Raw genomic sequence first — 14420 nt, forward strand, 5'->3', positions numbered from 1 at the left:
TTTTTATTACCACTCATCTCTCTTACCCTTTCATTACTTACTCGATCAAACCACCTTACGCCACATATTGTCCTCAAACATCTCATTTCCAGCGCATCCAACCTCCTCCATGCAACTGTATCTATAGCCCATGCCTTGCCACCATATAACATTGTTGGAACCACTTTTCCTTCAAACATACCCATTTTTGCTTTTCGAGATAACGTTCTAACCTTCCACACGTTTCATCACTCCCAGAAATTTTGCCCTATCCCCCACCCTATGATTTACTTCCGTTTCCATGGTTCCATCTGATGTCAAATCCACTCGCGGATATCTAATGCACTTCACTTCTTCCAGTTTTTCTTCATTCAAATTTACCTCCCAATTGACTTGTCCTTCAACCCTACTGAACCTAATAACCCTGCTCTTATTCACATTTACTTTCAGCCTTCTTCTTTCACACACTTTACTAAACTCAGTCACCAGCTTCTGCAGTTTTTCACCCAAATCAGCCACCAGCTCTGTATCGTCAGCAAACAACAACCGACTCACTTCACAAGCCTCTTGCATTCACCTCCCTAACATCCCCATCCATAAACAAATTAAACAACCATGGAGACATCATGCACCCCTGCCGTAAAACTGACATTCAATGGAAACCAATCACTTTCCTCTCTTCCTACTCATACACATGCCTTATATCCTTGATAAAAACTTTTCACTGCTTCTAGTGTATATATGTATATGTCTGTGTATGTATTTTTGTATTATTATACTTTGTCACTGTCTTCCATGTTAGCGAGGTACCACAAGGAAACAGCTTTGCGGAAGATGAAAGCCGGCAAGGCAGCGGGTTTGGATGGTATTGCAGTGGAATTTATAAAAAGGGGGTGACTGTATTGTTGACTGGTTGATAAGGTTATTTAATGTATGTATGATTCATGGTTAGGTGCCTGAGGATTGGCGGAATGCTTGCATAGTGCCATTGTATAAAGGTAAAGGGGACAAAGGTGTGTGCTCAAATTACAGAGGTATAAGTTTGTTGAGTATTCCTGGGAAATTATATGGGAGGGTATTGATTGAGAGGGTGAAGACATGTACAGAGCATCAGATTGGGGAAGAGCAGTGTGGTTTCAGAAGTGGTAGAGGATGTTTGGATCAGGTGTTTGCTTTGAAGAATGTATATGAGAAGTACTTAGACAAGCAAATGGATTTGTATGTAGCATTTATGGATCTGGAGAGGGCATATGATAGAGTTGATAGAGATGCTTTGTGGAAGGTATTAAGAATATATGGTGTGGGAGGCAAGTTGTTAGAAGCAGTGAAAAGTTTTTATCGAGGATGTAAGGCATGTGTACGTGTAGGAAGAGAGGAAAGTGATTGGTTGTCAGTGAATGTAGGTTTGCGGCAGGGGTGTGTGATGTCTCCATGGTTGTTTAATTTGTTTATGGATGGGGTTGTTAGGGAGGTGAATGCAAGAGTTTTGGAGATAGGGGCAAGTATGAAGTCTGTTTTGGATGAGAGAGCTTGGGAAGTGAGTCAGTTGTTATTCGCTGATGATACAGCGCTGGTGGCTGATTCATGTGAGAAGCTCCACAAGCTGGTGACTGAGTTTGGTAAAGTGTGTGAAAGAAGAAAGCTGAGAGTAAATGTGAATAAGAGCAAGGTTATTAGGTACAGTAGGGTTGAGGGTCATGTCAATTGGGATGTAAGTTTGAATGGAGAAAAACTGGAGGAAGTGAAGTGTTTTAGATATTTGGGGGGGGGGGGGTGGATTTGGCAGTGGATGGTACCATGGAAGCAGAAGTGAACTGTAGGGTGGGGGAGGTGGCGAAAATTCTGGGAACCTTGAAGAATGTGTGGAAGTCGAGAACATTATCTCGGAAAGCAAACATGGGTATGTTTGAAGGAATAGTGGTTTCATCAATGTTGTATGGTTGCGAGGCATGGGCTATGGATAGAGTTGTGCGGTGCAGGGCGGATGTGCTGGAAATGAGATGTTTGAGGACAATATGTGGTGTGAGGTGGTTTGATCGAGTAAGTAATAATGGGGTAAGAGAGATGTGTGGTAATAAAAAGAGTGTGGTTGAGAGAGCAGAAGATGGTGTTTTGAAATGGTTTGGTTACATGGAGAGAATGAGTGAGGAAAGATTGACCAAGAGGATATATGTGTCAGAGGTGGAGGGAAGGAGGAGAAGTGGCAGACCAAATTGGAGGTGGAAAGATGGAGTGAAAAAGATTTTGAGTGATCGGGGCCTGAACATGGAGGAGGGTGAAAGGCGTTAAAGGAATAGAGTGAATTGGAACGATGTGGCATACCGGGTCAACGTGCTGTCAGTGGATTGAACCAGGGCATGTAAAGCGTCTGGGGTAAACCATGGAAAGTTGTGTGGGGCCTGGATGTGGAAAGGGAGCTGTTGTTTCGGTGCATTATTACATGACAGCTAGAGACTGAGTGTGAACAAATGTGGCCTTTGTTGTCTTTTCCTAGCGCTACCTCGCACACATAAGGGGGGAGGGGGTTATTATTTCATGTGTGGCGAGGTGGCGATGGGAATGAATAAAGGAAGACAGTATGAATTATGTACATGTGTATATATGTATATGTGTGTGTTTATATATATGTAAACGTTGAGATGTATAGGTATGTATATTTGCGTGTGTGGCCGTGTATGTATACACATGTGTATATGGGTGGGTTAGGGCATTCCTTCGTCTGTTTCCTTGCGCTACCTCGCTAACGCGTGAGACAGTGACAAAGCAAAATAAATAAAATGAATATATATACATATATCCCTGAGGGATAGCGGTGAAAGAATACTTCCCACGCATTCCTTGCGTGTCGTAGAAGGCGACTAGAGGGGACGGGAGCGGGAGGCCAGAAATCCTCCCCTCGTATTTTTTAACTTTCTAAAATGGGAAACAGAAGAAGGAGTCACGCGGGGAGTGCTCATCCTCCTCGAAGGCTCAGACTGGGGTGTCTAAATGTGTGTGGATGTAACCAAGATGTGAAAAAAGGAGAGATAGGTAGTATGTTTGAGGAAAGGAACCTGGATGTTTTGGCTCAGAGTGAAACGAAGCTCAAGGGTAAAGGGGAAGAGTAGTTATGGAATGTCTTAGGAGTAAAGTCAGGGGTTAGTGAGAGGACAAGAGCAAGGGAAGGAGTAGCAGTACTCCAGAAACAGGAGTTGTGGGAGTATGTGATAGAATGTAAGAAAGTAAATTCTTGATTAATATGGGTAAAACTGAAAGTTGATGGAGAGAGATGGGTGATTATTGGTGCATATGCACCTGGGCATGAGAAGAAAGATCATGAGAGGCAAGTGTTTTGGGAGCAGCTAAATGAGTGTGTTAGAGGTTTTGATGCACGAGACCAGGTTATAGTGATGGGTGATTTGAATGCAAAGGTGAGTAATGTGGCAGTTGAGGGAATAATTGGTATACATGGGGTGTTCAGTGTTGTAAATGGAAATGGTGAAGAGCTTGTAGATTTATGTGCTGAAAAAGGACTGGTGATTGGGAATACCTGGTTTAAAAAGCGAGATATACGTAAGTATACGTATGTAAGTATGAGAGATGGCCAGTGTTATTGGATTACGTGTTAATTGACAGGCGCACAAAAGAGAGACTTTTGGATGTTAATGTGCTGAGAGGTGCAACTGGAGGGATGTCTGATCATTATCTTGTGGAGGCTAAGGTGAAGATTTGTATGGGTTTTCAGAAAAGAAGAGTGAATGTTGGGGTGAAGAGGGTGGTGAGAGTAAGTGAGCTTGGGAAGGAGACTTGTGTGAGGAAGTACCAGGAGAGACAGAGTACAGAATGGAAAAAGGTGAGAACAATGGAAGTAAGGGGAGTGGGGGAGGAATGGGATGTATTTAGGGAATTAGTGATGGATTGCGCAAAAGATGCTTGTGGCATGAGAAGAGTGGGAGGTGGGTTGATTAGAAAGGGTAGTGAGTGGTGGGATGAAGAAGTAAGATTATTAGTGAAAGAGAAGAGAGAGGCATTTGGACGATTTTTGCAGGGAAAAAATGCAATTGAGTGGGAGATGTATAAAAGAAAGAGACAGGAGGTCAAGAGAAAGGTGCAAGAGGTGAAAAAGAGGGCAAATGAGAGTTGGGGTGAGAGAGTATCATTAAATTTTAGGGAGAATAAAAAGATGTTCTGGAAGGAGGTAAATAAAGTGCGTAAGATAAGGGAGCAAATGGGAACTTCAGTGAAGGGCGCAAATGGGGAGGTGATAACAAGTAGTGGTGATGTGAGAAGGAGATGGAGTGAGTATTTTGAAGGTTTGTTGAAAGTGTTTGATGATAGAGTGGCAGATATAGGGTGTTTTGGTCGAGGTGGTGTGCAAAGTGAGAGGGTTAGGGAGGATGATTTGGTAAACAGAGAAGAGGTAGTAAAAGCTTTGTGGAAGATGAAAGCCGGCAAGGCAGCAGGTTTGGATGGTATTGCAGTGGAATTTATTAAAAAAGGGGGTGACTGTATTATTGATTGGTTGGTAAGGTTATTTAATGTATGTATGACTCATGGTGAGGTGCCTGAGGATTGGCGAAATGCGTGCATAGTGCCATTGTACAAAGGCAAAGGGGATAAGAGTGAGTGCTCAAATTACAGAGGAATAAGTTTGTTGAGTATTCCTGGTAAATTATATGGGAGGGTATTGATTGAGAGGGTGAAGGCATGTACAGAGCATCAGATTGGGGAAGAGCAGTGTGGTTTCAGAAGTGGTAGAGGATGTGTGGATCAGGTGTTTGCTTTGAAGAATGTATGTGAGAAATACTTAGAAAAGCAAATGGATTTGTATGTAGCATTTATGGATCTGGAGAAGGCATATGATAGAGTTGATAGAGATGCTCTGTGGAAGGTATTAAGAATATATGGTGTGGGAGGCAAGTTGTTAGAAGCAGTGAAAAGTTTTTATCGAGGATGTAAGGCATGTGTACGTGTAGGAAGAGAGGAAAGTGATTGTTGTCAGTGAATATAGGTTTGCGGCAGGGGTGTGTGATGTCTCCATGGTTGTTTAATTTGTTTATGGATGGGGTTGTTAGGGAGGTGAATGCAAGAGTTTTGGAGATAGGGGCAAGTATGAAGTCTGTTGGGGATGAGAGAGCTTGGGAAGTGAGTCAGTTGTTGTTCGCTGATGATACAACGCTGGTGGCTGATTCATGTGAGAAACTGCAGAAGCTGGTGACTGAGTTTGGTAAAGTGTGTGAAAGAAGAAAGTTAAGAGTAAATGTGAATAAGAGCAAGGTAATTAGGTACAGTAGGGTTGAGGGTCAAGTCAATTGGGATGTAAGTTTGAATGGAGAAAAACTGGAGGAAGTAAAGTGTTTTAGATATCTTGGAGTGGATCTGGCAGTGGATGGAACCATGGAAGCGGAAGTGAATCATAGGGTGGGGGAGGGGGCGAAAATCCTGGGAGCCTTGAAGAATGTGTGGAAGTCGAGAACATTATCTCGGAAAGCAAAAATGGGTATGTTTGAAGGAATAGTGGTTCCAACAATGTTGTATGGTTGCGAGGTGTGGGCTATGGATAGAGTTGTGCGCAGGAGGATGGATGTGCTGGAAATGAGATGTTTGAGGACAATGTGTGGTGTGAGGTGGTTTGATCGAGTAAGTAACGTAAGGGTAAGAGAGATGTGTGGAAATGAAAAAGCGTGGTTGAGAGAGCAGAAGAGGGTGTTTTGAAATGGTTTGGGCACATGGAGAGAATGAGTGAGGAAAGATTGACCAAGAGGATATATGTGTCGGAGGTGGAGGGAACGAGGAGAAGTGGGAGACGAAATTGGAGGTGGAAAGATGGAGTGATAAAGATTTTGTGTGATCGGGGCCTGAACATGCAGGAGGGTTAAAGGAGGGCAAGGAATAGAGTGAATTGGATCGATGTGGTATACCGGGGTTGACGTGCTGTCAGTGGATTGAATCAGGGCATGTGAAGCGTCTGGGGTAAACCATGGAAAGCTGTGTAGGTATGTATATTTGCGTGTGTGGACGTATGTATATACATGTGTATGGGGGTGGGTTGGGCCATTTCTTTTGTCTGTTTCCTTGCGCTACCTCACAAATGCGGGAGACAGTGCCAAAGCAAAAAAAAAAAAAAAAATATATCCCTGAGGATGGGGGGAAAGAATACTTCCCATGCATTCTCTGCATGTCGTAGAAGGCGACTAAAGGAGATGGGGGGGAGGGGGGCTAGAAACCCTCCCCTCCTTGTGTTTTAACTTTCTAGAAGGGGAAACTGAAGAAGGACTCATGTTGGGAGTGCTCATCCTCCTCGAAGGCTGAGATTGAGTGTCTAAATTTGTGTGGAAGTAACCAAGATGAGAAAAATGGAGAGACAGGTAACATGCTTGAGGAAAGGAACCTGGATGTTTTGGCTGTGGGTGAAAGGAAGCTCAAGGGTAAAGGGGAAGAGTGGTTTGGGAATGTCTTAGGAGTAAAGTCAGGGGCTGGTGAGAGGACAAGAGCAAAGGAAGGAGTAGCACTACTCCTGAAGCAGGAGTTTTGGGAGTATGTGATAGAGTGTAAGAAAGTAAACTCGAGATTGATATGAGTAAAACTGAAAGTGGATGGAGAGAGATGGGTGATTATTGGTGCCTATGCACCTGGTCATGAGAAGAAAGATCATGAGAGGCAAGTATTTTGGGAGCAGCTGAGTGAGTGTATTAGCAGCTGTGATGCATGAAACCAGGTGATAGTGATGGGTGATTTGAATGCAAAGGTGAGTAATATGGCAGTTGAGGGCATAATTGGTGTACATGGGGTTTTCAGTGTTGTAAATTTGAATGGTGAAGAGCTTGTAGATTTTTGTGCTGAAAAAGGACTGGTGATTGGGAATACCTGGTTTAAAAAGAGAGATATACATAAGTATATGTATATAAGTAGGAGAGATGGTCAGAGAGCGTTATTGGATTATGTGTTAATTGATAGGCGCGTGAAAGAGAGACTTCTGGACATGAAAGTGCTGAGAAGGGCAACTGGAGGGATGTCTGTTCACTATTTTGTGGAGGCAAAGGTGAAGATATGTAGAGGTTTTCAGAAAAGAAGAGAGAATGCTGGGTTGAAGAGAGTGGTGAGAGTAAGTGAGCTTGGGAAGGAAACTTGTGTGAGGAAGTACCAGGAGAGATTGAGTGCAGAATGGAAAAATGGGGCAAATGGGCAAATGAGTTGTGGTAAGAGAGTATCATTAAGTTTTATGGAGAATAAAAAGATGTTTTGGAAAGAGGTAAATAACATGCATAAGACAAGAGAACAAATGGGAACATCGGTGAAGGGGGCTAATGAGTAGGTAATAACAAGTAGTGGTGAAGTGAGAAGGAGATGGAATGAGTATTTTGAAGGTTTGTTGAATGTGTGTGATGATAGAGTGGTAGATATAGGGTGTTTTGGTTGAGGTGGTGTGCGAAGTGAGAGGGTCATGGATAATGGTTTGGTAAACAAAGAAAAGGTAGTGAAAGCTTTGTGGAAGATTAAAGCCGGCAAGGCGGCGGGTTTGGATGGTATTGCACTGGAATTTATAAAAAAATGAGGTGACTGTGTTGTTGACTGGTTGATAAGGATATTCAATGTATGTATGGTGCATGGTTAAGTGCCTGAGGATTGGCGAAATGCATGCATAGTGCCATTGTACAAAGGCAATTCGGATAAGGAGGTATATGTTAGTTGCATATTCCTGGAAAATTATATGGGAGGGTATTGATTGAGAGGGTGAAGGTATGTACAGAGCATCAGATTGGGGAAGAGCAGTGTGGTTTCGGAAGTGGTAGAGGATGTGTGGATCAGGTGTTTGCTTTGAAGAATGTATGTGAGAAATACTTAGAAAACAAATGTATTTGTATGTAGCAATTATGGATCTGGAGAAGGCGTATGATATAGTTGATAGAGATGCTCTGTGGAAGGTATTAAGAGTATATGGTTTGGGAGGTAAGTTGTTAGAAGTAGTGAAATGTTTTTATCGAGGATGTAAGGCATGTGTACGAGTAGGAAGAGAGGTGTTTGCTTTGAAGAATGTATGTAAGAAATACTTAGAAAAACAAATGGATTTGTATGTAGCAATTATGGATCTGGAGAAGGCATATGATAAAGTTAATAGAGATGCTATGTGGAAGGTTATTAAGAGTATATGGTGTGGGAGGTAAGTTGTTGGAAGCAATGAAAAGTTTTTATCGAGGATGTGCGGCATGTGTACGAGTAGCAAGAGAGGAAAGTGATTGGTATCCCTTGGATGTCTGTTTGTGGCAGGGGTGTGTGATGTCCCCATGGTTGTTTAATTTGTTTATGGATTGGGTGGTTAGGGAGATGAATGGAAGAGTTTTAGAGAGAGGGGCAAGTATGCAGTCTGTTGTGGATGAGAGGGTTTAGGACGTGAGTCAGTTGTTGTTTGCCGATGATACAGCTCTAGCGGCTGATTTGTGTGAGAAACTGCAGAAGTTTGTGACTGAGTTTGGTAAAGTGTGCGAAGAGAAAGTTGAGAGTAAATGTGAATAAGAGCAAGGTTATTAGGTTCAGTAGGGTTGAGGGAGAAGTTAATTGGGATGTAAGTTTGAGCGGAGAGAAATTGGAGAATGTTAAATTTTTTTTAGATATCTTGGAGTGGACTTAGCAGCGGATGGAACCATGGAAGCAGAAGTGAGCCACAGGTTGGGGGAGGGGCAAAGTTTCTCGGAGCGATGAAGGATGTGTGGAAGGAGAGAATGTTATCTTGGAGAGGAAAAGTGGGTATGTTGAATGGAATAGTAGTTTCAACAATGTTATGTGGTTGCGAGGCATGGGCTATAGACAGGGTTGTGTAGAGGAGGGTGGATGTGATGGATATGAAATGTTTGAGGACAGTGTGTGGTGTGAGGTTGTTTGATTGAGTAAGTAATGAAAGGGTAAGAGAGATCTCTGGAAATAAAAAGTGTGGTTGAGAGAGCAGAAGAGGGTGTGTTGATATATTTTGGACGTATGGAGAGAATGTGTGAAGAAAAATTGACATAGAGGATACATGTGTCAGAGGTGGAGGGAACGAGGAGAAGCAGGAGACCAAATTGGAGATAGAAGATTGGAGTGAAAAAAGATTTTTAGCGATCGGGGCCTGAACACACAGGAGGGTGAAAGGCAGGTAAGGAATAGAGAGAGTAGGCAAGAAGATATAACCCTGATGGACATCACAGTTGATAGGATAAGAGGGGGAGTTGCTCCATCAGTGTCTGCTGCATTGAATTGGCCATGGAGGGAGCTGTGCATTAGGGGACTTCGAGAAGGAGAAACACTGAAGGAAAGAAGTTTAGGAAGCAAAGACTGAAGCTACATTTTATCAAATGCTTTGGAGAGCCATAACAAAAGTTTCATGGCAATCTTATGAAAGGAGGACCAGAGATAGGTCCCGTAGGAAAGAAAACCACCAGAGGACCTTGCATTGTGAAAGTCATATTAATGATCAAAAAGATGGAAATGTTATTCTAATTGTTTGAGACAGGGAGAGTTAATGAGTTGATCAAAGACTTGGGAAATAGCAGAAGTGAGAACAGTGGGATGATAGTTGGAAGGGTTAGAATAGTTTCTCCCCTTTGGGATGGGCTACACCAGGGCATGCTTTTGGGAAAAGTTTGGGTTGTTAGACAGGTGAAATAGGTGAGATGAGCAAGGATCAGAGCTAGTTCAGAGGCACACTTTCTGAACTCAAGGGGATATGATAAGAGGGTGATGTACCTTGTCCACTTGGACCTGTGAAGCTATTCATAAGACCTGTTGCAAGGAAAATATAGATGGCATAAGTTCAATTGGAGGAGATGATGTGTGAGTATTAGATGCAGAACTGTCCAAAGTTAAATTAGAGGAAAAATAACAGAAAGAGCAGCTTTGGCAATTGAGGAAAGAGCTGTAGATTGATCAGGTTGGAAAATAGGAGGAAAATTTGATTTATGAAAGATATTAGAGATGCATTGGGTTAAGAACCAGAAAGTTTATCTTTAGAAAATGTCAGTTCAGCACACTCTTTTTATGAATGTCTGCTTGACCATTCAAGAAAAGCTTTGCAGTGATTGTCATTAGAAATGAAGGCAGAGTGGGATTCAGTGAAGGGAAGAGATTCATGGCCTGATGCATGCTCCACAGTGCTGCTCTCATCTACTTTAATTAGTAAATGTTTCTCTATATTAGCAGATCTATTAATGAAATAGTACATGACTAATTTGGAGTAAAACATAGGCGCCCATGAATATGTATCCATTGCTATGTATCATATCAGACAAATCTAGCCTCTGATATCTGCTGAAATCAACATAACCAAAACTTTTATTTTTAAGACGTAAATCAAATCACCTTTGACCCTTCTCTTTCTTGAGCTCGATAAATTTAAGTTGTCTAGGAGGCTGTAATAAGCGTTATAACTCAGTAGTTTATGTCTTCACCTTCTCTATTTTGGCGGTAGATTTCGAATAAGGTGACCAAAATTGAATATGATATTTAAGGTAGTGACACATCACTGAATTATAAAGAGTGAGGATTAGCTTATTAGATGTAAATTCAAATGCTTACCAATAAATCAAGACCTGTATATGCAGTGAGAGCATGCATGGTCTTGAACACCAGAGGAAGGTGCTCAAATTTTTTTGATTGGTGTTCATGACTTTGACAACCTCAATGATCTTGGCAATCAATAATCCTAAGGCTCAGATGACAAGTCAACCAGCTATGAATCCTAGAAATTTGTGTGCTGTTTTCACTGCTTTGCATTGGTGACTTAACTTTAGGTCTTTCGAGATTATTAGACCTAAGTCTTTTTCCTTATATATCTTTTGGAACTCAACAGAATTCGACATGTAGTTTGTCTTTTTTTTTTTTTTTACTGTGCCAGTTTGTTTTTATGAAAATTATGGTACCACATGCGAGTCTAGTCCATCAGTTTGTGTATGTCAGCTTGAAGCTGCAGATATTCAGTTTTTGTTGTTGCTTTATTTCCCAGCTTAGCATCATCTGCTAGTTTTGATATCTTTGGACACAGCCCAATGTCATTTTCTAAGATATACACGAGAATGAGAAATGGTCCTGAGACTGATCCCAGCAGCACACTGCTTGTTTCTTTTAACCATCCTGATGCTTGACCATAAATCACTTTTCTGTTTATAATTAGTTAACATCTTTTCTAACCACTGAAGGACACCCAATGTATACCATCCAACTCAACTTTTTTCAATCCCTTGTACAGTACTTTATTGAATACTTTCTGAAAATCTAAGTTGATGACAATTGAACTCCTTTACTGTCATCTTACAAGTTGATTGTATCATAAGAGAAAATAAAGCAGATTTGTCAGGCATGAACAGTTTCATCAAAAACCTTGCTGGGAATCATTGATTACATGGTGGTCTTCTCAATAATTGCTTCTCAATGTTATTTCCCAGCACATTTTCAAGTTTGCTTGATCCTCATGGCATACCAAATCAGATTTTGCCTGTATCTTCTGAACATAATTACTCATTATGCAGCTAAAGGAAGTAAAATGAAAATCTTTCTGAATGTAATGATAAGGAAAGTAAAACAAATATAGTGCCTTTACAATCACATGTATATTCAAGTGTTATAGAAAACTGTTTTCATAGAATGATTATTGTAGTTGTTTGTTATGACAATGCAATTTGTTTTTTTTTTCTTTTTAGGAATGTACCATAGGACACTAGGGACATTGTTGAGGCATACTGGTTATGAGGCACTGCTCTAAATGATTGATAGTCATGTCATGAATGGTGGTTTCCATACATTTACCAGATATGGATGTTAAGCTAACTGGTATTAATTTGACTTTAGGAATGATGATCTGTTTGCATTCATATACAGTTTTTGGTTCATGTATTGTATCCTACAGCAAGCTAACCTAACTTACGTTCAAGAAAAGGAAATTTGCTTTTTTTATAACTAAGTAATAACACACTTAACCTAGGCTAAATTGTGTTTAATTATTTAGGAGAAACTGTGCTTATATGGCCTGTGAAATAGTTTTAAAGATATTATTTGGATAAGCATTGATAGGACAAAAAAGTAAGATGTATTAACTTAAGAATTTTACATATGAATGATAGGATTACAGTGTGGATGTGCCTGAAAGAAGAAACCCCCGAATAAGGGAAAGATACCAAAAATTTAAACTTTTTTTATTTTTTATTTTTACTTATGTAAACTCATAAGGCCACTTGGTAGCTGAGATAAACCTCTAGTGTCACCTTCATTACTAGATTATATGTTGCATATGTTGTATATGTTTAATGCATCAAATATAGCACATTTAGGAACATTAAAGATGTAAATAAAGTTTAGGGGAATATATAAGTGCTAATGTGATAAATGTCTTGATGTGTAATGCCATCATCTTTTTTATGTCAGAATTCTTATGTAGTTTTCTTTTTTCAGACACAAGATCATTTGTAGACAAGTTTCTTCAGGTAACAACAGCAGGATCATACTTGCCAAATCGTTCTACTCCATCATCGTCATCCTCCAACTCTTTCACCTTAGACACATCATCTTCTAATATTAATAACAGCAGTGATAGTGGGCCTCCACCACTGCCACCAACACCTACCACTAAGCAATCATCAGGTCACTCTCCTGATTCCACAACCCCCCCAAACACTGTTCCCCCTGCACCTGCTTCCTCTTCAACCAGCATGCACCCTACTCCACCTCCCCCTCCACCAAATTCTGCTGTTGCTCCTCCTCCTCCTCCTCCACCCCCTGAATCAGCCCCACCATTGCCACCTCCAGTCTCTGTTGTCACACGCAAAGAAGAAGTGTCATCTTCCCAGCGATCAAGAAAGTCGGACACTGTAAGTCATTTACTGTACACTTATTTGATTAACTTCAAAATAAGATTAGATATAATTATATTTCAAAGTTAAATTATGGTGATATGATTTCATTATGAGATAGAATATCATTTGGGTACATATAGATTGTGAACTCCACCCAGTTAACAGCATGATCACCCAGGAGCTGAGAGGTTATAGCAGACATGAGGTCTCACATGACTTCAGAATAATAAAGTACTTCATGGATTGCTAGAGAATTAGGGAAGCCACTTTGACACACTGATGCTCTTAATATGATAATATGTATCATGTTTACTGTCATTACTATTACCTTATCCATAACTTAAGCCCCCTTGTAACTGTTGCTGTAGTAGAATTCTGTTTGTATTTTCCTGAATTTTAATGGAAGAGTTCTGTATTTTTCATAGGTGAAATCCATTCATTTTTTGCCAAGAATTTAGTTGTTAGTTTCTTGTTATTTGCATGTAGATGCTTAAACTTACATACTGTACTTTTGTCATGAATTCCATCCAGAGATATACAGGTACACCACCAATTTTCTGGCACTGTTGGTTCCAAAGCCTTGCCAGATTAATCATTTGCCGGACCATCCGTTATCACATGATCATAATTCATCAACACACCTCTAACCCACTAATTATACATCTCCCATGTGTCAAAAGTATACCATGGACTGCTAGAAATTTGAATTAAACAAATATTCAATGTTTGAGCACACTAAGATGGTAAGTTTGTCCTTAGATTGTTTGAATCCTTTGAGGTCTTCTTCGTCTTCTGTTGTTAGTGTTTTCCTTGGTGTCCATCGCCAGAATAATGCAGTTTTGTCTGCATTATACACCTGTTCAGGACTGAGGTGCTCGCCAGCTATGAGTTTTGCAGATTCGTCCACATACTCGGCAGCTCCTTCGTGGTTTGCAGACCGCTTTTCTCTGCACACTTTGTTCATGGAAATTACATGACACTTCTTGAATCTTTGAAGCCATCCTTCACTATAGTCACACTCATGTTGTAATTTAAGTTCTTTATGGAACAACTTTGCCTCGTTCATTATCATGCTACCCGACAAGTCCACTCCATCACTCCGATGCTGCCGAAACCATTCCATCATCACTCAATTGTGCTCAGTACTCTTACCACCTTTCTTAGTTCTTCTAATCATCATTTGCTTCTTGGAATCAGTGTCTGGATAGAATTTCAGTATTTTCTCCCTTTGCTTCCTTATATCATAAACAGTTGTTTAACCAATACTGTAGATGTCACACAGCTTACGCACTGAAACACCATGGCCCATTTTTTTCAACAGTTCTTCTTTATCGTGGATTGGTATGGACTAGTGTTTACGTTTGACACCATGTTTGACACTCTCATATGTCTTAGAAACCATAGCTAGGGTTAAATCTAAGCAAAATAAGCTAAGAATCTCAGAATTGCGGTATCACCACCGACAAGTGCAGTGTAAAGAATGTAAATATGTGCACCCTACACACAATGCCATCTAAGGCCATCAAGTAAATTAGTCTGGTGGCTGTGGTCATTTCAAGTTCTCTCATGTAATTTTGTCTGCACTAAAGGTGCCGAACCATCAGTTGCTGGAAAATCGGTGGTGTACCTGTATGTGCTGATGAA

The 14420-nt window shown here is 40.7% G+C and overlaps 1 protein-coding gene across 2 annotated transcripts in view; it reads left to right on the forward strand.

Annotated features, from left to right (window-relative positions):
• swm (Zinc finger protein swm) overlaps nucleotides 1-14420 on the forward strand; it is a 240896-nt gene that overhangs the window by 46744 nt on the left and 179732 nt on the right. For both annotated transcript variants that reach the window (XM_071664921.1, XM_071664922.1), the window contains exon 3: nucleotides 12376-12791. In XM_071664921.1, the coding sequence (XP_071521022.1) occupies nucleotides 12376-12791 (416 nt within the window). The remainder of the gene's footprint in view (nucleotides 1-12375; nucleotides 12792-14420) is intronic.

Source organism: Panulirus ornatus, chromosome 9 (assembly GCF_036320965.1).
Source record: "Panulirus ornatus isolate Po-2019 chromosome 9, ASM3632096v1, whole genome shotgun sequence".
NCBI lineage: Eukaryota > Metazoa > Arthropoda > Malacostraca > Decapoda > Palinuridae > Panulirus > Panulirus ornatus.